General features: G+C 36.5%; 2 protein-coding genes across 2 annotated transcripts in view; one reads left to right on the top strand and one right to left on the bottom strand.

The window, feature by feature from the left end:
- Nucleotides 1–2,002: 2,002 nt before the first annotated feature.
- LOC120428662 (UDP-N-acetylglucosamine transferase subunit ALG13 homolog) lies at nucleotides 2,003–2,936 on the bottom strand. Its single transcript, XM_039593710.2, has 2 exons — nucleotides 2,759–2,936; nucleotides 2,003–2,698 (listed from the first exon to the last, which is right to left on the bottom strand). Exon 2 carries the CDS (start codon nucleotides 2,694–2,696, stop codon nucleotides 2,184–2,186), a length of 513 nt encoding a protein of 170 aa, XP_039449644.1. The 5' UTR covers nucleotides 2,697–2,698; nucleotides 2,759–2,936; the 3' UTR covers nucleotides 2,003–2,183.
- A 5,288-nt stretch (nucleotides 2,937–8,224) lies between these two features.
- LOC120428659 (aminopeptidase N) overlaps nucleotides 8,225–25,274 on the top strand; it is a 28,706-nt gene continuing 11,656 nt past the window's right edge. Inside the window, exon 1 of the mRNA XM_039593706.2 lies at nucleotides 8,225–9,122. The gene's annotated coding sequence lies outside the window, so the exon portion shown is untranslated. The remainder of the gene's footprint in view (nucleotides 9,123–25,274) is intronic.

The raw sequence follows: 25,274 nt of genomic DNA, 5'->3' as shown, positions 1-25,274 counted from the left end.
ATGAAGTTGAAAAATTTTTGCGACCAATTTTTAGATTTTTTGAAAAATTAGTATTGATTCAAAAATTCATAACTCGCTCAAAGATTTTTTGCACAACCTGGAAATTTCTGAAAAGTTGGCATTTGATGTCCTCTAAAACATATCAAAAAATAAAAAAAAATAAAAATAGTGTTTTTTTGCAAATCAAGTTTTAGTGACAAAAAGCTAAATAAAAAATCACCAGAAATTTTTTAACGTGTATCATTTTTTTCCAGTGTAGTCCGTATCCATACCTACAACTTTGCCGAAGACACCAAATCGATCAAAAAATTCCTTCAAAAGATACAGATTTTTGAATTTTCATACATCATTTTTGTATGGCCAGCTGCCAAATTTGTATGGAAAATTATATGGACAAACTAATGATGCAAAATGGCTTCTTTGGGCATACCGAAGGCACCAAAAAAGTTTCAGTCGGATTAAAAAATACAAAAATTTAAATTTAAGAAAAAAGACCGATTTCGTAGAGAATTGCTCAACGATAGAGGCTGGGCCGATTTTTTTTTCATAAAATTATTTTTATTAGGTCCTTTTTGGTACTGGGACATGGTTAGGACCGAGTCGGCTTTTGTAATTACATTTATCTTAAAGCTAATAGTAATTACAGAGGATCTAATGGGCCGAATTTCTAGCTATATTTTCAACTTATTTCTTACTTGAATACAAAAAGATATTGTATGTAGCCAATAATTAGTTGTAGGAGGCAATAAGCAAAGCAAAAAAAAAAAAAAATAAAAAATAATAAAATTGAAATAACAAGCCATGTTTTCATCATAATTTGCAACGGCCTAAATTAATAATATAACAATATAAATTTTCAGAATTTATAAGTACTCAATCCGATTAAAAATTAAAAAAAGGTAAGATCAACATTATGCAATGTAAACTTAATAGTTTGCAATGAATTATGCTACTTTTTTCAATTAATATTTAAATTTTTAGCAATAGTTTATTTCTGGAGCAACATTTGAAAAGGGCGCATAAGCATTTTGACAGCTGGAACTATTTTGCAAATTCCGAGCGAGTTTTTCACAAAACTCGGAAAGAGAAAAAATAGCTGGTCTCCCAAGCTACCTGTTAATACTGCGGGTTTTGTTGAATAGTTACATACCTTTTGGCTCAGAATTTGCAAAATAGTTCTAGCTGTCAAAATGCTTATGCGCCCTTTTCAAATGTTGCTCCAGATTTGCCCCTTTTTTAAGGTAAATAGCTTGAATTAAAATTTGCATTGAACTTACGACCATTCTCAGGGTTTTTTTTTAATCAAGCAACGATCTAAATGACCCCCTTCCCTTCCCACGCCTTGTCTTTAACATCAATCCCTTCCCTACTAACCCCGAGTAGGCCGCGGGTAATCGGCTCCCCTCCCACTAACATTTACACACAAGATCCTCTGTAATTATTAAGTCAAATGTAATTACAAAAGCCGACTCGGTCCTAACCAGGTCCCAGTACCGAAAAGGACCTAATAAAAATAATTTTATGAAAAAAAAAACGATCTAAATGAGCCAATGTGAGTCTGCACACAAAGAGTGTGTTCTGCTCACGTCATTGAATGCTTACATTGGCAGTGAGCAGGATACACTGTTAAATTACAAACTCGCCTTGGACCATTTACAACGTTTTGCTTGAATTCTGGAGCAACATTTGAAAGGGGCGGTACGACATTGCTCTTACGGTCTTTCTTCCCATTTAAACACATGGAATGAATGGCCTTAAGAGCAATGTCGTATCGCCTCTTTCAAATGTTGCTCCAGAATTGGTTTTTGTATTTTGAAAATGGTATAAATTTAGAATTCTTTTAATGAAGAATGGTGGGAAAATATCAAAGGAGCGGCTTAAAAATATCACAAACAGTTAATATCAAAAGAGAAGCAGAAGCAAGCAGGACTGCCGATGTTTTATCGAAAAAAATTCACAACCATTTCTCAATATAAATTGACATACAGATCAAGCAACTAGCTAACATGTAGTACAAAACTTTATTATAAATGCCAATTCGCACCTGAGAGCTGAGAAAAGTTATAAATAATTTATTTTCCTATAAATAACAAACTGTTCCACGCGGTCATCCATTGCGTGGAAACCACCTGAGCAAACTAATATAAAACTCCATACAATTAACCCGCACTGCTACGCTTTCTCTAAAAACCCATAAACGCATCCAAGTAACTAATGAAATCGGCCACCGACCCCGGCGGAAACTGCTTCAACTGGTCAAAGTCACTCCCCTCGAGGGTCGTCGCCAGCGTCTTCGGCGTACAGTACAGCAGGTAACCCTCCTTGCTCAACTGTTCCGCCAGTTCCGTCTGGTGGTTGTCCATTAGTCGCTCGTTCACGACCACCACCAGCGGCTTCTCCGCCCCAAGCACCTCGATGCAGCTTCCGGCGCCGGCGTGACTGATGACCAGATCCGCCTGCCGGATGTCCTCGTCTATGCTGGACTTGAGGTCGTAGAAGCGGACTTCGATGTCGGGGCCGCACATGGATTTCGCCAGCGCCGGATGCTTGCCACGTCCAACCTGGAGCATCAACTTGCGGCAACCCATCCGGCGGAGTTGGGCCACCACGGGTTCGGAGGTGACCGTGTTGATTAGGTCCTCGAACTGGGTCGTTCCGACGGTGACGAAGACGTTTTCGTACGTTGAGCGTTTCATTGCTAAAAGAAAACTAAGATTAGGTCCACTTTCCACTAAGATGCCAAAGTCTAATGACCTACCTCCGAAATGGTTTAGTTACGTTAATTATTCAGCTCCGAGCCCACTCTGAACCTGTATCTGACCAATATCGAGCTAATCAGTACATCTGTCCAAAACTGTTTATTGGGATAGTCTGCTGCGTTGTCTATCGATGAATGAAATTTTTGACTGACTGACCAGCAGTGCATACTGGCTTGATGACGGAGCTGACGATGACGCCGATGATGATGATGACTGTGCCAACAGCAGTGAGTTGAAAAGGTGTGGCAGAATACGGCTCTGTGTGGTATTGGTGAGGATAAGCTCTGAAAAAAGTCTTACAAAGACTTTTATTTCCGTATACTTTGTCGTTCTTGATTGTTACGACGATGGTGACATTTAGCTGTATGATAAGGTTGAGAGAAGTTCATTGTAATTTGATCTTAAAATTAATTACACTGGCCTACAAAAATGACAAAAATTACTGCGCAGGCACAACTCGAGGGGAAGCATGAACTTTGGGGCCCCCAGGAACACCTGCACTTTGAATTTTTCAAAAATAGTTAGACAGGGCCGAATGGTTCTCTGGTTTTTTTGTATGGAAAATTAGTCAATATGTGGGAGTAGCGAACAGCACTAAACAAACTTAGGAGAAAAAGCATTCGGCCTTGTCAATCTGTCGAAAGCATGCTGAAGAATGTTTCGTTAAGCACTCTTCTTGTCTTCTTTTTACTTGCAAGGTCTACTATGTAAAGTTACCCGCACAGATGATTCGTTGAAACGGATTGCTTTGCCAGAACTACAGTCATCCCTCATATTCGGAACAGTTTACAGATCGGCCAATGTTCAGAAAATCATAGAAAATCGATAATTGAACTTGATGATTCGCTTTTACCTTCATTTGAAAGCTTTTCTTGCGATCTTTCGAATGCTGTATCAAACAACTGCAAATTTTAACTTTTATATCAAGTTTTTGAAGAAAAACTTTGACCCTTGAAATCCACAAATTCGAAACACTTTTTTCTTACGGGTGTAAACAAACTTTGGTTCTCTCCATGAGTACACAATTTTTACAAAATAATGACTTCACGCACTGAAACCAACGAAACTCAAGCTTATTTATGTTTTAAGAATGGTCTGATAACTTTTTTTGTAAAAATATCAGTTAAATTCAGGTGTTCCACAATTGTGGGAAGCACAATAACATCCCACAATCATGGAACAGGCAATTTGGAGGCAGAGTTTTGCTGCTCTGGATAAAGTAGTCTTGAAATGGGGTTTTTTGTTCAAAAAGTACTACTTTTACTAGTGAAATAGCAAGAGAATGTCCAAATGAAGGTCCTAATAATAGTAGGGTCGACACAAAAGCTGCATTTGGCATGTTATTGACAAATTACCACAAAAGTGTTCCGAATATGTGGGATGACTGTACTTCAGAAAAACTTCAACACTCAACAGACATTCAACCCATATTCACAAAAATTGCCAACAAATAAAAACAATTTCGTAGTGATCGTTTAGATAAAAAAAACTATACTCTATGGCTCATGCATAAACCACGTGGCGAAATTTTCAACACCCAGCATGTAAAAAAGAAAAATAAATAAATTTTGCACACCCCAAAAATAACATCAATCTGTTGAGAGTCATATCCAGATAACCAAGTCCGGTTTCAGATTTCCAATCTTTCTGTTTTTTCGGCAAGATATCTTGATAACTAGGGCTAGTGATTTTTCACGGAAAAAAAATTAAATTACGCGGCATGCCTATTTCAAAACATTGGAATTTAACGGCAATTTCACGGTACCATCGTTAGGGGTGACATTGGGTCTGGGGGGTGTGATTGGGTCATACAAATTCCTGCATTTTTGTATGACCCAATCTCACCCCCCAGACCCAATGTCACCCCTGATGACGGTACTCTAAAATCTGTCGAAAATTACGGCAAAAATGTATTATTTAGGATAAACTGTGTTCAGGAAAGTTATTTGAAGTTAGCAGTTGTTTAGCACGAGCAGGAGCATGAGAGACCACCCATGGTTGCCCCTCCGTTGCTGAACAGAACCATCCTTTCAGCACGACCGATCATAGGCTTCAGCGATCTAGTGGTGTTTCCCTTATCAACAGCATGTATGAATGCGCTGAAAAGATAAAACACCATGATTGCTGCAAACTAGATCTGTTGCGAATAGGTAACCAGTCATTGGCCACCTACGGCGCCCGCCATGTCAGTTTGTAGATCTCGATTTTAAGGGACGGGAATATTAGTTAGCGCAGGTTGCTACTAGGGCAGCTGGTTGACCCTGTGCTTACACCCCACAAGCGCCAGGAACCTGAAAATGGTTAGTAAGGTAGGGTATTTGATCAGGATTCACCATAGAAGATGATGATGCGACCCAAAATCAAAGTGTTTGTTCAATGCGTTTATGTAATAATCTCAAGGCAAACAATCGGATGCTTTTCAATTTTCAATCTGATTTTTTATATGAAAGATTTCATTTTTATTATGATTCAATAATTGCAATTTGCTTTAAATGCGTTTTCAAACCTCAAAAGCCAAAAATATTGACCAAATATGGTCTGCAAGCCATTGAATGGGAGAGGAGTTTTTTCATAAATCTGCTCCTTTCGTTGTCCCGTCACGAAAAGAAATAGCTGGCAAAAATTCAAATTTCAACCAATTCGTGCAGTTCAAGGAGCAAAAGATTCGTTTTTTAATTTGTGATAATGTGTAGAAGAGCAAAAATTTTCAAAAATCAAATTGGCAAAACTGTAGCGATTTTTGTAGTGTGCCTTTTAAAAGTCCAGTTTTACGATGTTGTCCCGTCACGCTACATTTTGATTTCAGGAGAAGCACAGGTACTATATGGTTCATTCTGCATGATATTTCTTTGTAGGAAAATCAATTATCATTCCAAATATGTAATAACATTGGGGGGTTTCTACTTTTATTTTGCCACTATAGCCAAAACGCTGAAAAAAACTTGGGATTTTTTTGAAAAGGAGCCGATGAATCGGTCAAATAATGTTTATTTATAGAATGTGGTGTTAAACGCAATGTTGCGACCGGCCCGTGGCTTAATGGCTACGGCTCCCGCCTCATAAGCGGAAGGTTCAGGGTTCGATTCCCGACCGGTCTCCTTGAAATTTTTCGACTGTAATTGAACTTTGAATATGAACAAAAAACGCATAGAATCAGGTGGGATTCGAACTCACACCTTTGGATTGGAAGTCGGATGCTCTAGCCATTCGGCCACCAAGGGATTAATACTCCTTGAGTGAATTAATCCGTAGTGGTGAAATAATGTCACAAGGTCATTTACTATATAATACAACAATCCCTTCCCCAACGATTCCCCTACACACCACACACCATTATAATCTATAAATAACTCGAACCGGTTGGTACGGTATGTCCCCGGCTTCTTCTTCTTCCCCTGATGGTTCTATGAAATGTGGGATCCGTTCATAGAATCTGTCTCATGCGGTTAATGCAACGCAGTAGGCCGGGCCGCTTTAATGAGTGTAATACACTTCGGGGGTTCTCGAAAGTACTGCAATCATTAATAATGACAAGAAGGAACTTGAGGCGTAATCTAACCATAAGTTCTTCCCGGATGCTTTCTTCGGACTGGCTGCGCTTGTGTTCGATTAGATTAGATTAGAATGAGGTGTTAAACGCAATGTTGCAATGATAGCGTGGACTGCTTCTTAAACTATATAATCATTTAATTCATAAATTTGTTATGGAATAAACGAGACGAACTCAATCGTCAACGTGCTTCCGATCTTCTTTCTGTTAGCCAGATAAGGTATTGGTTTTCGATGCCTCTCGAGCTACGATGCTATGGAGAGGGCATGACAAACAAACACCCGACGTCGAGCCCTCCGAGCTACGGAGCTATGGAAAGGTCTTTTCCACACAAAAACACTCGCGCACCACATAACGTTCTTGCTTAATCAAAATAATTTTGTTACGCGATCAACCTAACGAACTCAACCGTCAAAGTGCCTTCCAATCAGCGATGATGAAGAAAGGGCTTTACGCGCACAATAACTCACCGATTAATATAAATAATTTCCAAGATCTTGTTTTATTACTACAGCACGTCCCTTCAATCACTCCTTATTTGAAGTTAGCAGTTGTTTAAGAGATTTCCAAAAAAGTGACCACGTGGTTTGTGGATGTCCCATAAAGAAAAATGTGCTTGTGTCATAAAATGTTTTAGCTGCTTATTTATCTGGAAATTTTCGTAAAACATTGAAATAAACAATATTAAAAAAATGAGTTCCATAATGCCTGTTGAAAATCTTGCGAATTGTTTTAATTAAAACGAAACAATGTTTAAATGTACTGCGGACCAATTTGACAGTTAATTATTTTGCGGATTACGCGGCTTCCGCGAAATCGCGAAAAATCACTAGCCCTATCCAGGTTTTTAAGCGAAGATGGCGTTCAAATGGTGAACGTCCGAAATGTCAAAATCGCGCAGTAGCACCAACATTAGAAAAAAAATGTGGCTGTCATGCCATGGCACACTTTTTTCGTAATGTTGGTACCACTGCGTGATTTTGACATTTCGGGCGTTCACCTTTCGAACGCCATTTTCGCTTAAAAACCTGGATTGATAACCTATCCGACGATAGTTCGCATGGTAAATTTGGACAATATTTTCACAAAATTTCCTCGTTTCAAAACAGTGTATAAATAACACTTAAGTGCTTATAACTTTTGATAGTGTTGTCAGATATTCAATCTTTTGGACTCGTCGGAAGGTCTTTTGAATATCTCTCTAAAAATGTATAACATGACGCGTTTGCTTACAGAAACCACCCTTTTAACAATCTTCCGGACTTTGGTTAAAATCGTTTTATAGCATAACTTTACTAAACTTTATAATTTGCAATAGCGACTTATGGGACCCCAAGACTGATCGAATGAGACCAAAATAAACCAAATCGGTTGAGCCAGTGCCGAGATAATCCAGTGCATTTTTTTATCAACGTCCCACAACACACACAGACATTTGTTCAGAATTTGATTCTGAGCCGATATGTATACGTGAAGGTGAGTCTAGGAGGTCAAATTAAGAAATACATTTTTTCGAGTAATGTTACAGCCTTTCCTCAGTGAGGTGGGGGAGGCAAAACTGTCCAGTGATCAGTAATCATTCAACATCACGCACTCTTTTCCCGCAAGGACTTTATTCCCACAACGCAATTAACGCAAAGGTGCACGCAAGTCCTTATCAATTGGTTTACTTTCCGATTCACCAAATTTTGCGCGCCATTCTCGCGAGAGAGAGAAAGGAGGGAAAACAGAACGCCGCAATCAACACATGATTTGATTGGAGAGTTTCAACGCCGGCAACGCAGAGACCGGCGAATCCAACGAGAGAGAGAGAGAGTGTTGTTCGATAGGGTAATGGTACCATTGCAGTGGACCCTCAGAACAGGAGCAGAGCTGTAGCGGAACTTCGCAAGACTGCCAGACTGCGACGACACGACATCAGTTGCACGCGAGCAGTTCACCGGATCGGTTCACTTTTTTCGAAGGCTCTCGACTAGTTTCGGCAGAACTTTGGGGTAGTTCTTTGAAGACTTGGAGACAAGTGTTGAACTTTGTTCTAAGTGCGTGGTCAATTCGCAGGAAGCACTCGTCAAGTGTCCAACTTCTGCTACCTTCAAGATTGGTCATCTCCTGCGTACTTGGTTGGAACCGAAGAGTCCCGCGTTGATGAACTCCAATCATATCATCATCACTTATATCTGATTAGTACTCTAATCAAATTAGAAGCGCGCGCGAATCGCACGGGTGGCGACAAGGCAGAGAGAGTTGAAAAGTGCAATTTTATAGCGCTGAACCACGTTGCGTCGACGTTGGCCAAGTTGTGGCGCGCGTAGTTCTGGTTAGGACCAGATGTTACGTGGCGTGATGACCTGTGACGAGAAGCGGTGAGGTTATCTAACGCCACACTCTTGGTTGCGCTGTCGAAGACATAGTCCCGGGAAGGATTGATTACTGTGACCTCGAAAAAAAAAAGAAGAAGGAAGAAGTGAATTATAAAATAGAGTTGGTAATTACGCGTTGACGGTGAAGATCCTGTGCAAGGTCGTAATCTATCATCATCAATTAGGTTGGAGGAGCAGAGAAGAGAGCTGAAGCCGGGCAGCATCCAGCAAAACTTTGCAAAGTAAAATAAAAGGATATTGACAGGCCAAGGAAGAGAGGAAGCCAAGTGTGAAATAGTGAAGTCCTGTTATGTTGGACTCTCAAGAAAGAAGAGAGTCAGGGGCAAAAGACCGTTATTAAGGATTAACGCGATACGCTCGGTTGGTTGGTTGTGCTGTGCGGTGTGTGTGAGTGTTTGAAGAGGACATCCTCCAGGAGCCTGGTGACGTGAGGTAAATTGAAATTGAAAGGGTTCCACTTCCCCCTCCCTGGCTGTTAGATTAGCTCCTGAGATTGCTTATTTTCTGTTTGTGAGTTGGACTTTGTAGCGTGTGTAAATGTTTCATGGTGACTGCTTGGTAGAAAATAAAACCTTCAATCTTAGTCACCAATTTTTTATTTATGTTTTAACAAAAAAAAATATTATAAAATAACAAAAATGATTTTTGTGGGGATTCAATGTTGATGTTGATTTAGAACGTTTAGTGATGATTTATTAATATTTAGAAACTATGCCCAGAAAATCTTAGTGTCAGGATAATTTATAGATTTCAAAAAGCTTTTGATGTTTTAAGCCTTTCCATTTAATTAATAAACAGCCATTTTTCTCAAAATATCAGGCCAATATCAATGTTACAAGTTCATTTATTTTTTATAACAGGCAAGATATATTATTATCTTGGAAGAGTATATTGTTCAATACCTAAACAAATAATAAATTTCTGAAAATCGACTTTTTGAAATTTTTGTACGGACGCAGTTTTCTTTTTTTTTTGTAAACCAATTTAAATTAGAGTTGGGCAAAACCGCTCTTTTATAGGAGCCGCTCATTTTCGTTCGCTCATTAAAAAGAGCCGCTCTTTTGAACGGCTCTTTCGCTCTTTTTAAAAATTTTGATGAAAAGGTTTTTTTTTAACATCGTGTGATTTTATATGTTATTTTATATTGGACTTTTATAAATTATTTGATAATAAAAATTAAAGCTGAAAACGAGAAGATGCCCTTGAAAACCATAGGTCTTGGTGGTCTCCATGTCATGATTTCTACTCGAACCTAAACATTCGGGTAGTTGAATGGCATCCAAACTTTAATCTAGGATGCTGAAAAAAATGCTATTAATTTTTAAATTGCGTTTATTTCTGCAAGAAATAAACGAACTCTTTTCTACATTCTGATTTAATCGTTAAAGTCTATAAACGCTAAAGTTTAATCGGACAAAAGGATTTATTTTTTTCCAAAATCTGTTAACTTTTAAGTAGATTTTTAGTAATATTTTACAAATTATGCAATTTGAAATGCTCAAATTTGTATTCCGGTAATACTTTAATGTACAATCAGTTGTACAATGAAAAGCTTTTTTCATTTTGTTTTATTTACTTTTGGGATTAATTTTTGCATTGAAATATTTGAAATTGCATTTTCAATTCTCAAAAACAAATTTAATAATACATTTTTTTGGAAATTCAATAAATTATACTTATAACATAAATCATGCCATCTTGATACGGTTCTTTCAAAAGGACGGAGTAAAAAAAAAAGGACCACGGTTCTTTTTTTTGTGAGCCACGGTTCGTCCGCTCTTTTCAGTGAACCGGCTTTTTGAGCGGCTTGCTCTTTTTTTGCCCACCTCTTCTTTATAATGTTAAGGGCTTTCCGTGCATTGCATTGATTTTATTTTCCAAAAAGTGGAAAGCGAACTTTTCAGGAATAGTTTTGGGATATATTTTTCTCTTATAGCAAGTTGTTGTGCATGCCAATTTAAGCGACTTTGAAGAAGACCCCAAAATTTTATCTCACAATCAACGGCTTATTGTATCAAAAGCATTAGAGCAATCCTTCAAAAATAAGTTTTTTATTTAAACGTAGCATTTAGGGTTGATTTTAAGAGATGATGTTCGTAGCACTTTAAGGTGAAGCCGTTGACCTTTTTCGAAGAAAATTGATCATCGCTCTAAAATGCTCTGCATAGAATTCAATTGAACGAATATCTGCACCAAAATGAATCAGTATGTGCCGATTGTTGCCTTCTTGAAGCCACTGAAGGAAATTTTGGCCTACATCAAATGTGCCGTAAACTGGGGTCAATCGGGACACATGGGGCGAATTGGGACATCATTTTTAACCATATTGGAGCACAATATTTTGATTTTTCTGGTTGGTTTCGGTTAGAACAGACTCAGGCCAACATAATGTGTACGTCCATTTCTAAATTTAAAAGCTTTAAGTGCTCTAAAAACTGCTGTCCCTATTCAGACTGTAGTCCCGATCCACTCCAGATTACGGTGCTTCAAAATTTATATAATTTTGTGGTACAATCATTGTCGTCCTAGTAGGCAATCATTGATTATTGACGATTTCCATAACTTTGCAAGGAATGGGATAATTGTTACCAAAAAGTATTAACACATGTAGCCTACTATTCTGAACAACTTGTTGAAGGAATTTTGTCAAAATATTTGTAGCGATGCAAAATTTATATCTTTTAACAAAAAATCATGGCAATGATGGAATTCTTCTTGTTAAGAGTTCTGAGAAGAAAAAAAAACATTTTAGGCATATTGGTCACAAGTTACAACCATTTTAAGGTAAAAAAGAAGCAATTTTAAATTTCAACAATCTTGAAGAAGTATATGCCAAGTTGTATGCAACTTTGGAATATTTTTTATACTTTTTTGTAAATATAACTCGTTACTGTGTTTGCTGATTTTTGATGAATAAATCGTTATAATTTGATTCCTGCAATAAAAATATAATCTAATTCCAAGAAATCGAAACTGACCAAAATTACGAATTACGGGAATTCCTACTCTCAAATTTATCGCAGATTCAATTCAGCTTACTTGATGAATAATTATGCTAAAAATAGTTGTATCAAACGGACACATTACACACTTTTGGGAATTATTTCAGCTATGCGTTGTATCACAATTCAGCTGAAAATATTTTATGCTGGAACTGACTCATGCTCGTACATATATTAAGATATATCAATTTCTAGAGTTTTTTTTTGAAAGGTCCTATAAGTGTATATATTTTGTGTTTCCTATGTTTATAGGACCTTTTTTTTCAAAAATAAACTCTAGATTTGTACTCTTTTTGCCTTCCTCACCTCACTAAGGAAAGGCTATAAAATCACTCGAAAAATGAAATCCTTAATTTGACCTCCTGGACCCACCTTCACGCTTACATATCGACTCAGAATCAAATTCTGAGCAAATGTCTGTGTGTGTGCCGTGGGATGTTGATCAAAAAAATTTGTCTGTTTTGGTCTCATTCGATCCGTGTTGGGGTCCCATAGTCGCCATTGAAAATTATAAAGTTTAGTAAAGTTATGCTATAAAACGATTTTAACCAATGTTCGAAAGATTGTAAAAAGGGTGGTTTTCGTAAGTAAACCTGGCATGTCATTGATGTAATACATTTTTAGAAAGGTATTCAGAAGACCTTTCCAACGAGCCCAAAAGATTGGAGATCTGACAACCCTATCATAAGTTGTAAGCACATAAGTGCCCTGAATTATGATGATCTAACTACCCAATCTGATGGTAGACTCACCGGTCTTAACTCCAAGGGGTTCTCGGATGACTCAGAACATCCCAATAAGTTGTTACAACATTGCACTGTAGCCTTCCATGCTCACTGAAGCTGTCTGTTTATTCATATAAAACAAACAAAATCCTAATACTTCCAATTAAACCTATTTAAATCCAAAATCCACCAACACTAAACCCCCTTCAACAACCCATCTACCTCCAATCCTACCACCCTCTACACTAAATCATTCCCTCATATCCCTCACATCCCAAAACACCAACATACAAAAAACATATAAAAAATCCCCTTTCCTATACCCCACCCTAAAAAATCAATTAACCCAAAATCACAACAACTTCCCACAATCCATATAACCCTAATCCAATTTAAACTATCTAATTTCCATACATACTTTAAAACTTTACACTTCTCAAACCAAACTCCACACTAATTACCCCCTTAATATCCCACCAATTTACCCTTCACCCTAACAACTTATCCAACACATATCTTCCCACCAAAAATAACACACCCATACAAATAACACCCCTCCATACATTCACCTTAACTCACAAAATATACTCAACCTCAGTCCAATCACAACCCACCCAACAATATAACCCTATTAATAAACCACACCTACCCCAATTAACAAAAAACAAAACTTTATAAAAAAAATCACCTCAATATACCTTTAAAACCCACCCACTCCACCCTCCTAACACATCCACTATATTCCCAAACATTACCTCTAATTTTTCCACCAAAAATCCTCACATTCATACCCCCATCATTCACATTTAAAATTTCCCCTTCACATATCCCCTCCCAATCTTACACCCACATAACACAACACCATTTTTCAAAAAAACCCAACCACTAATATTTCCCACAACCCATAAAATCTACAATCAATCATTAACCCTCAATCATAAAAAACCCCCACACCCATATCACCCTCCCCCAATTCTCCCTTAAATCTCTCCCCAACCCAACACCACTATCCTCATTACCAATAAAACAACACATACTATCCCCCATCCAACAATCCAAACAAATACCACCCCCATTCAATCTTGTTTATCTCCAACTAATAGCCTCACATTACACCCAATCATTCTACACCTACCACTTCCTATGAATACCATCTACCCTTATTTAATCCACATCATCAGCACTCCCTCTAAACATCCTCTCCCTTATTTCCTCCCAAAATCATAACATCAAATCCAAATTCTATCCCCCCCCCCCCCACATCCTCCCCCCCCACCAAACTCACACCCCCAAAATAATGCAACCACACTCCCACTGGTTAAGATTCTGCCTCATTTCGCACTGAAATTTCGCGTTGGTCTTGCTGAAAATAGAATCCCTTTCGTGGTCGAATGTGCTGCAGTTCGAGGGAGAGGGGTTTTAAATCTGTCTGCAGCTCGTTTTGCGTTCGATTTATAATTAGTGATCGGCTTGAGATTGATTGGTCTCGTTTTAAAGGCATTTTGGCAAATGGTTTGTTTATTTAATTCCTATTGCAATAATCAAAAATTTCGAATAAACATTAAAAGCCATACATTTTAACATGTAATGCAACTCTTGCATACAAAACATTGCACGTTATCAGTCGGATGGCACGGTCCTCAAGTGTGACATCTTCAAAAGGTCACGCAAATTCGTTTCGGTTGATAAACTTGACTAAAAAAGCAACAGCCAAATCTACAGCGCGCTACTGCTTCGTTCTGCTGTTATGTCATTCATTCATTCATGGCAAGCAGGGAGAAAGTGTACCGTAAAACGGGGTGACTTTGATAGCCGGGGTGACTTTGATAGGTTTGCGATTTTTCCGCAAAATGAAGAGTACAATTAAAATACGTAAGGAATGATTTAGAAACATACTGACCGTGGTAGAGTAGTGTTCAAAGAACTCCAAGAAGAACTTTTCATAAAATTTTGACAAGTTTAAAAAGTTAGTTAACTATAGTTAAGGAAATGTTGATGAAAGTCATTATTTTAAACTTCTCAAAGTGTCATGATTTTCCCAATGAACATGATTTTTAATCGGAAAATGGAATGCATTTTCGGATTCTTTGGACAATTTTCCACTAGGAGAAGGTTTAAAAAGTTTGTAAATAATAAATAATATGTGTTTTTGAAACACATTTTAAAAAAATCTCTAAATTTATATGCAATTTCAGTTGAACAAATTTCATGTAAAATGTGAAAACTTGTGATTCGTGCTTTGAATTCAGTATAAAATACAATATAAATCGATAATTTTATAAACCAAACTAGTTTTAACAAATTTCAAGTAGAATTCCGACTTTTTAACAATTTTACCTAAAATTTATATGTATTTTGCTAAAAAGCTTATACATTTAGTTAACTAAATATAAACATTGATTTTTTTTCTCAAAAACTATATCAGCTTCTTTAGTGATGGTACATTCAACGTACAAATAAAATTTGAACATCTTAAATATGATTTTAACAAGAAAAACTATGACTATCAAAGTCACCCCGGAATTAAAACTAAGAATTTTTAACTTAACTATTTTTCTAAACAATATTGAAAAAACTTTTTTTCCGAAATAGTACATGGACTTTGTGTAATCTACCCCAGTACATGTTTTAAAAATAATAATCTTGAGAAAAACCTTACCTGTTGGAAAATATTCTAAAAACAAATTGAAATCCTATCAAAGTCACCCCGGTTTACGGTACCTTCTGTTTGCACACCTGAATGGTTCTCTCGATGTAAGAAAACTGTCTCGACTGGGGTTTTGCATAATGAGCAACGTTTTGTGTAGAGATCACTCGTGCGTGAAGCAATGAACTATTGTTTATGTTTTACGTCTGGTCTGGTAAATCAATTAAAACTTAATTTTAAACTCGTTGAAATTATTTGCAGAAAAATCTTGACATTTTTTTTTATAATGTCGTTTCAAATATTTTTTAATGTTTATGTTATGAAAAGTATTACTTTTCAATATTTTTTTGATTGAACAGGTAAATTAACTTAACACGAGGACTTTCGACATAATATTCGTTTCAAAGAATGTCATTCGAAGTTGCAAGATATAATCAACTGGTAACAAATCTTGATTTTTTCAGCACTCGCCGTAGGGGAACAGCATCTAATTTCAGCGTGCCTCTAATGTTTTCATATCAGCACATTGACATTCAATTACAGCTCATTAAAAGCGTTTTCAACTAAAATCGAGTGATAAATAGCTCAATAAGAAGTGAGCAAGCAAGTTTATATCAAAAGTTTAGCAAAATTAGTTGTTTAAATAGTGAAAACCAGCAAATTGGATGGATTTAGGAGCGAGTGCTTAACCTGCCAAACATACGAGAATTTCCCTATTTGTTTTTTTTTTCAACTTGTTGCATACACTACAATTTTGCCGTAGCATCGTGAGAAACAGTGGTCAAAGACAAACTTGTGAGAAAGTGGACAGTATTCAAAAAAAAAACAGTAGAAACCCGTAAATGCTATTTCTAGATGTTAAAGTCAAATTTGAAGGTTGAAGCTCATAATTTTTTTCGCTCAATTTGTTTGTAAAAATAGCCTAAAATGATGCATAAAGTCTCATGAAAATACAGGATAAAACAAAAAAAAAATCATTTGAGGAAACCGTTTTTTTGTGAAAAAAGGGTCTTACATTTTCAAATCCCGAGAGCGGAAATCGTCCATTGTCCTAAGTCCTATTCTTGAGATGATCCAGCAGATATAATAATAACAAACTTGAATAAACAATGGTTTTAATCATTTTGGGCTTTTTAATGTAACTGACTTGATCAGAGGCCGTGCGACGCTCCATCCTTTTTTTTTAAATTTGTATGGAAATTTGTATGGGAGGGGGGAATGGTCTAAAAATCCAAATTGCGTTACGTAATAAAAGAACGCTCCCTTGCGTTACAAACTAAAAATTTAAACCACAACATAAAACTTAAAAGGTTTCGTCTCCCGCGCTTCAAAATTTTCAAAAAAATCAGTGGTCGTAAAAAATGTAGCTAAAAACTGAAATGTCTTGAAAAAACCTGTACAATAAATTTAAAACTACAGAGAAACCTCTTTTTGCGTGGTGGCGTTACGCTTTTTGTTTCGTCGATTTCTCTTGTACAAATCATCAAATTAGGAAAACGTAACGCATCGCGTAAAAAGAGGTTTCTCTGTTTTTAGAATTCATTTTTGCATTTTTAATCAATCAAATTGATATAATGACGTGAAACTTTGAGGAAACAAATTTTTTCATGGATTGATTGAAATTTTGCAAACTTGCGACATAAACAAAACTTTTATCGTGTAGAAGGCAATTTGTGATAAGGCCAATGCAAATATTTTTCAAAAAAATATAAGAATATAAAAATGTAAATAACAGGCTATAGCCTCAATAATTGAATGCAAAAAGTGTTTTAAAATGCACTTTCCACTAGTTCAGTTGTTTTGTAATCATTAGTTTTCAAAACAATTTAGTTTTGACGAAAACAAAAATTTTAGCGAAAAAAAACATTTGCGATACCAAACATCGAAAATTTTCAAAAATTCAAATAATTTTTAAATCAACCCAAACATGCTAAAAATGATTCTAAACGCAGGGGAATGCAATTTGAAACGAAGTCGACTTTATAGCTGTCGGCCACCATTGTTAGTACCAACCACTAGTGTCTTCCTTTTTATCTACAAGGACTTCGCCGCCCTGGGGTCCTAAGTGTATGAAAGTATGGCACGGAGCGACGGCGCCGAATACCCATATTTACACAAAGAATTTTTAGAGCGCCCGCCGCGGGATTCGAACCGTCGAACTCTGGATTGTGAGTCCAGTGCGCGGTCCGATTGATCCACACGCAATTGCAATTTCAGCTGATTGCAATTTCATTGAAATTTTGAAGTTTTTTGAGGGCCAACTTTGAAGGGGGGGGGCGGGGGGGGGGAGGGGTGACAAATACTTTAAATAAAATTTATACCAGCCTAAAAACTTTTTGTTAAGGCACAAACTCCAACATTCTACCACATACGTCAATCAACGGGTTCATCGCCCTGGAATCCAAAATCAAAACCCGAGCTCCGAAATTGTGGTCTGATGGCGATGACACATTAGAACGGATCGCTTAAATCTAACGGCACATCGAAATATTAACGAGACAATTAACCAGCATGGCACGATTTTAAAGTCTGCCCCCTCTCCCATTGATGTGATGAGCCAGCCGGGTGAGACAAAAATCACGATTCACTTAATACGGCCCAGTCCACATGGACTGGACCTAGATCGGAAGTGATACATCATACGAGCCCTCTGCCACCAACACCGGATGCATGGGACATCCAGCAGAGCTTCTTTTCTTACAATGAGGGTGGGTATCTCTTCGTGAGCTCATTATTTTGTGGGCTGTCACTCTGGCCCATTCAGTGTTTGCGCCGTAACAGACCACACTGTAAACTGCAGTTAATAAAAACTTTATTGTCCTTATAGAATGGCGATGTGCTGGTAAAGTATGGGCTGTTGGCCCTTACATTGTTCAAACAGGGCACATGTCAAGAATGGGTCGTTTAAAATGGGTCGTTTCGCCGAATGGGACGTTTCGCCGAATGGGACGTTTCGCCAAATGGGACGTTTCGCCGAAAAGGAAAAAAAAATGAAAAAAAAAATTATAAAAAGGACAAAAAATGATTAAACTATTAAACATACTCCAAAAAAATCAAGATAACTCAGCGGAACAGTTGTTTATGCAAACTTTTGCGACAAAAATGAAAAATTATATAAAAATAAAAAGTATGAAAACGAATTTATCATAATCTAATTTGATTTGGCAAAAAAACTTTTCATAGAATCATCAATAGTTTTGTTACATTTTTGTGTGTTTTTCCATTCTTTAAAACATGAGCAGTTCTTATCATAGTTTTTAATGCAAAATTGAATGACTTGAAAAAGTTTTTGAAAATTGTCTATTCTTTTAAAATCAATATTGTTTTTTTTTGTGTTTTCACATACTTTTAAAAAAAGAGCAGTTCTTTTGATGGTTTTAAGTGTAGTTGTCAGTCTAGATCAGAACATGTTTGGAAAAACATCAATTCTTTGAGACATCTTTATCTTTTTAAACATTTTTGTTTGTGTTTTTCCATTCTTTAAAACATGAGCAGTTCTTATCATAGTATTTAATTCGAAATTTTATGACTTCAATAAAAAAGTTTCTGGAAATTGTCTACTCTTTTAAAATTAATAATGTTGTGCTTCCACATTCTTTTTAAAAAAAAGGGGAGTTCTTTTGATGGTTTTTTAAGGGAAGTTAACTTTCTTGAACATGTTTTTGAATTTCTTTAAAACATGAGCAGTTCTTTAAAAAATCCGACTTCAATGTACATGTCTGTGGAAATTATCCACTGTTTTAAAAAATATTTTTTTGTTTCACTCTTTTTCAAACAAATAATTTTGAATATTGTCTGTGAATTTATGCAGCAGTTTTTTAAACAAAAAAAGGGTCTAACAAAACTATTCTAAAAGTGTTTGCCCCTACAGTTATCTTGTATTTGTTAAACTTGTTGTAACTATGGATGTAATTCTTTCTTACTAAGCATTAAGCAGTAAAAACAACATCAAAAAAACTAAAAAAGAGAATTTTTAAAATACATGAAATTAAAAACACTTTCTATTAAATAGCATAAGAGACCATCTCTCAACCATTTATACAATGTCGAAATCGAAATCAAAAAAAACAACCCCCTCAGCGTCTACGTGGTTTTTGGAAATTCGGCGAAATGTCCATTCGGCGAAACGACTTTCGGCGAAACGTACCATTCGGCGAAACGACCTTCGGCGAAACGACCTTCGGCGAAACGACCTTCAGCGAAACGACATTCGGCGAAATGTACCAGATCCGTTTAAAATATTTGTTATTTGTGTAGCGTGCCACACTGTATGCAAGTGGCGCCACTGTTCTTGCACAAAACTGTCATTCGTACACGGTCAATTCAGTTTGCTAACGGAGTATTCTAATCAAGAATTATCTTCCATAAAATGTTCTAATATTAATTCTTGTTCAAGCGAGTAAATGATACAACTTACTAAATTTCATATCTCGAACTTCTGCTTCCTTGCACACATCTCTCACATTTCAACGCCAGGTTCGTTGCCACTCTCGTTGCTCTGAATGAACCATGTCTTCACCGTGTCATCGTCGTCGTCATTATCATCCCGGTTACAATAATGTCTGGGGGTCTAGCCCGAGAATGCACATCATCATCGTTCTTCCTTTCATTTATTATTTATACGTCATTGAAATTTCGAGGAAGAATAGAGCAAACTACACCGCATAAAACCAAAGGACGAAAGAAAGGTGAAAAGGTGTGTCTGTCAACTGACAACTTGACCCTGTTTGTCGCACGTGTGTGCTGAACGGATTGGGAGGAAAGAAGGGTCGTTTCAAAAACTGAATGTAACATAATTTTCTAGCTAAATTTGAAAGAATTGCTTGAATGTTTCAAAGTTAAACAAATCTTGATTTTTCTAAAACAAACATTTTTTTTAATGTTTCCCAGAAATTGAAAAAGACGTCTTGTGCTTGGTAAAAAATAAAGCATCAGCATCCACTGTCTGATGGTGCTCTTTTAGTTATACCCTGTGTGGTAAGATACAACGACTTGAATCTTTCGAATTGAGTTAATCAAACCGCCCGCATTCTCAATCCATTTATCCCATTTCAAATTCAGTGGCTGCCATACATTCTGGAACTGCTGCTCCAGCCATAACCGATCCATCGCGAATGGGGTTATTACAAATTCATAAATTCATATCCAACCTCAACCCCCTTCTCCTTTACGATCACATAGCTCCAATCTAGATAGATCTATCTATCCATCTCAGCTATATAGGTGGAACCAGCGCTGCTGCAGAACTCTAATCCATCAAACGTTTTCCCCCAAATGGCAATTAAGCAATTTACTAAAACTGATCCCAGCCGGGAGTGATTCGATTCGGATTCCGAAAGCAAAAACAAACAGATTGAACTGTTTGTGTTCCCTCGAGAGGGTAAAATGATTTTAGTTTGCACTGTGTACCGAATCTATAACGCTGCTTCCAATTTTTTAAAAAAATCCATTCGAGCATCATGGAAATCCTTGCCCTGCCAGCAGAACGCAGAATGGACAAACTCCAGCTTATCTATCATATGTGGGGCAAGAAAGTTACCACTGCTTATCGTCTCCTCCCAGGAGATAAAGATTTAATTCATTTGGCTTAGTTTTGGGGAGCATTGTGCTGTGTATGATGGGGCACATTAGGGTGGCCAACTTTTTTTAAAAATTCAAAATCAAACAGTCGTTTTTTGACATTGACAATCAGACAAAAATATACTGAGATCATCATTTGATTAAAAACGAAGGTTAATTCGGTAAAACAAGTGTGCAAACTGCGGAAAGAACCACACAGCAAATTTCCGAGGATGCTCCGTCCGAAAATCTCATCTCGAGATTTCGGAGAAGCAGCGGAAGACGACATCAAATCGATGTTCAACAACTACGACTTCGACATTCAGCTCATCTTCCTGGGTGGGGACGGACCTACGTCAGCGTCGCTGCTTCATCCAGCGGAGCTGATCCGACCCAAAATGCAACAGCTGATGGTGCCAACCTCTTCACTCTTACAGAGTTCCTGGCGCTGGCGCGAGAAATGTTCACCCGTATCCGTGCTTGTCAGAATAAAGAACAGCAATTTTTAGCCCTTGGGGAGCTGATGATTAAGTACATAGGAGCAAATTAAATTTGGATAACGTCCTTAGATGCTAGGAGCGACCTAGCTAGTTTTTGCCATAGATATAAGTTTTCCTCAAACTATCCCCTTTCTTTCGCAATAACAGTAGGTTTATTGCTAGTTTTTTCTTGCTCCTGTTAACCCTTTTTCATACTTTAAAAACATCCCTTGATGCAAATGTACTTAAAATTAGATGCAAGGAATCCCATAACACTAAAAATTGTAAACAAGATACATCTTCTGTAATCTGATAAGTACTAATAATAAACACTGAATTGAATTGAATTGAATTCGGTAAAACATAACAAAATTCTTTTTGCTCAAAATTTGAGGCTGTGAAAGGTATCATTTGCAAGCCATGAAGCCGCCTGGATAGGATCCGTTGTCAAAAGCTTGAAACTTCGACTTGTTCATTGGCAAGCCTCTTACTCTAAATTCTCGGGTTTTCGGATGACCTAGAATATCCTACATGTTACAAAATCATGCTCAATATCGGACATGAATTGCCAGTTTTAAGGTAAACGTTAACACATTTTTGTTTCCTGCAATGTGGTTCAAATCGATCAAAACTAAAACGTATCAGATTCAAATCTATTCACCATTACGCGTCTAATGAAGTCAAGATGATCAAAATCAAAATCCATACTGAAATATAGATTTTACAAATGATTTTAGGAAATGCAAAAAAAAAACTTCAACAGCTTGTAACTTTTGAACCCCGGGGGTTTAGAGAGTTAGTCCAGAAGACTTTTTTCATGTCTCAGCAACAACTTTCGAAAAAAGTTGGTCTCGGTCGTGTAGGGAAGAGTGGGGAGACTTGATCCCCGGGGACACTTGATCCCAAGCCTGTATCTCGTCAGCATGTGGGTAAAACAATTAGGTTTGTTCTAGAAAGTTGTGCGAAATTGACTAAAACTCATTGTAGAAAACAAAGAAAAAAATTAAAAAATGTTTACATTGAGTTACACACATTTTTCTAAAAAGTGCTGCAAAAAACTTCCATGAGATCTTTTTTCTTTGTTTTGATATGTATAGAAAACACTCAAAAATTTTTATACATGAATTGTTTGATAAACTTATAAACTACGAAACCCTTACGCATTTGACGTTAAATTTATCGTCATACTATTTTTACAATCACTTGTTTAAAAAAGTGCGTTTAGGGAGACTTGATCCCTGCATTTTTACAGTCACTGGAATCAGCCTCAAGATTAAATAATTCGGTTGGGTTTTCGTACATAGTTTCCTTTAGTATAGTTGTACATAACATACTGCAGTTTGAACCATTTTTCAAAAGTTTTGTAAACAAAAATTACCAGCTTTTGTAAACATGCTCAATTTTGGTCTAAAAAAGAAAATTTTAAGTTTTTAAATATTTTGCATGCAAAACTTGTTATATTTTGAACACAAACGTACAGGTTTAATGTGAAATTGCTGTAACTTATACAAAATAAAAAGTTTGGATGTATAAGAAACATTTTGCTTAAGATTTCTTCAAAATGTTGAAAGGGGGATCAAATTACCCCCAACATTTTGAAAATGCCGGTTTAAAATATTTTTTTAAAACGCTTGGCATGATTCGAAGAGTTTATCTGATAAAATACCCTTATCAGCCAAACATAGTTGAATGTTTAAGCTTTCAATTCATGCAAAAAGTTCATAGTTTTGTGAGAAATTGACAGAGTTATGTGCGATACAAAAAAAGGGGATCAAGTCTCCCCACTCTCCCCTACATCCTCGGACCAAAACCGCCCAACCTCCTTTGATTTAATTTTAAATTTAAATGTAATTTCAAATCTCACGAAAAATGCTTTTGGCAATTCCGTCGTGAAACTACTTACTTTTCCTGTCATTCTTGAACGACGAAATAGCCTACTTTTCTGTACCAAAAATAACAGAATCGGATAGCAATACTTTTCAAAATAAATGCTGAAAAGTTCAATTTTTCAGCACTAAAATGGGTGCTGAAAAGTTGAACTTTTCAGCACTTGTTTTGAAAAGTAACACTTTTCAACATTTTTTAGATTTAAACGATTTATTGACAAAATACATGAAAATTTGACTTAAAATTTCACTCAATGGGTGTTTTTCGGAATTGCAAAAAATGTTGTATGGAACTCGTTGCAAAACTTGATTTTTTCAGCACTCTTCGTATTATATAAATGTACGACTCGTGCTGAAAAAATCCTCTTTTTGCAACTTGTTACAAAAATTTCTATTTCTATTTTTTAGAAGAACATTTTTTCAAGGAAAGCAATACTTCTGTTAAGAACCAGATAAAATCACTTGAAAATTGGCAAAAAAGGTCACTTCATTTTTGTCGGAAAGGACTGAACGAATTTGGTCACATCCGGTCGCATTTGATTCGTCTTAGTTTCGTGTAGAACCCTATTGAAAATCTTTCTGTCAAGGGATATTTGCAAAAAAGGATTTGCAAACCTGAATTCGAAAATCAAAAAACAGTGAAAATGTATTCCTATATTTTCAATCGACGTTGTCTTGTAAACTATTATTCTGGATTTAAAATGCAATGTTTAAAAAAATATTGTTTTGTGGATTTTCTCATTCCATTGAAATTTAAAATCATGACTGACTTTTTTAGTCTCTTAAGGCATCATCCATATACAGTCGACTCTCTGCCTGTCGATCTGCTCGATTTCAATTTTGCTCCATCCATCTCATGGCTTGCAGAGACATTTTTCTTTTCAATGGTGTTTGACATTTGTGTGTTATTGTTAAGTGACGATGCCATCGTTTTCTCCCAAAGCTGGGTATCAGGAAAAATATATTTTCGAGTCTTCATTTTGCATCGTTCTGTAAACTGATGCTTCTCTTCCTCGACTCGACAGTCCCTTGGATATTGACAACGAGAGAGTGGACTGTAGTACAAACAAAATAATCTTCCTAAATGAATATTTTAAAATTTATATTTTTCTAGTTTCTTTGTTTGTACTCGAACGAAGTTGACTTTATAGCTGTCGGCCACCATTGCTAGTACCAACCACTAGTGTCTTCCTTTTTATCTACAAGGACTTCGCCGCCCTGGGCTCCTAAGTGTATGAAAGTATGGCACCGAGCGACGGCGCCGAATACCCATTTTTACACAAAGAATTTTAGAGCGCCAGCCGCGGGATTCGAACCGGCGACCTCTGGATTGTGAGTCCAGTGCGCGGTCCGATCCGACACACGGGCGGGACTTTTTTGTACTCAATGTCTTAAATTTTGCTGCCATAACATTTTCCTTTAACAGTAAAAGTTTAAATTTTGACTAATATCCCAAATCTTTAAGTTTATGATAGGCAAGATAACAAACTTTATCAATACCGGCCAAAGTAGCCGAGATTTTAAAGCTTATTATTAATTTTAAAAATTTGAAGTTGTTGGGCGTGTCAGTCCAGGCAACTTTGTTGAAGTCATCCAAATATTATTTTATCTTACAACCTACATTTTCTACGAGCAAATTTACCAGAAGCTTCCGAGCGAACCAGTTTTTGAAACGTAGAAATTTAGGATTAAATTTAAGGAAAAAGTGATTTTTCAGTCACCTTTTATGTGTTCAGAAAAACAATCATTTTTATGTTATTGATTTAAGCACTTGAAATGCTGAAAATATATCAGAGGCCATTTTGTTAAACCCGAGATAACATCATTTTGAAATGTCAAATTTTCAACGGAAAAGTGTAGAAATTAATCAATTTGAATGAGAAACTGCCCATAAATTATTATTTTTAAATTTTACATTTCTGAATGCAGACTCAGCGGGGAAAAATACATGTAAAAGCATATAGTTGAACAATTCTCAAGTTTGAAGAAGGTTCGACTTAAATTTTATGCTTTTGTGGTTCACGCTATATTTTCATTTCAGGGGAATCACAGGTACCATATTGTTCATTCAACATGACATTTCCACCTAGGAAATCAATTATCTTTTCAAATATGTTAAAACGCTGAAAAAAAACTTGTGATTTTTTCGAAAAGGAGCCGAAGAATCGGTCATGTAGGCTTTTCCAATCTGATTTGGTTTTCAAAAGATAGGTTTAGTCCTTACACTCAGATTCAGGCTTTAGACGAGAAATGTAATGGACAGTCGTTAGATTTAGCAATTAAATG

This window comes from Culex pipiens, chromosome 1, assembly GCF_016801865.2.
Source record: "Culex pipiens pallens isolate TS chromosome 1, TS_CPP_V2, whole genome shotgun sequence".
NCBI lineage: Eukaryota > Metazoa > Arthropoda > Insecta > Diptera > Culicidae > Culex > Culex pipiens.
The sequence above is the reverse complement of the archived record's forward strand: the minus strand, read 5'-3'. Positions and strand labels throughout refer to the sequence as shown.

Bases quoted from the DNA above. Each gene is read 5' to 3' on its own strand.
- LOC120428662 (XM_039593710.2), bottom strand. From the start codon at position 2,696: ATGAAACGCTCAACGTACGAAAACGTCTTCGTCACCGTCGGAACGACC.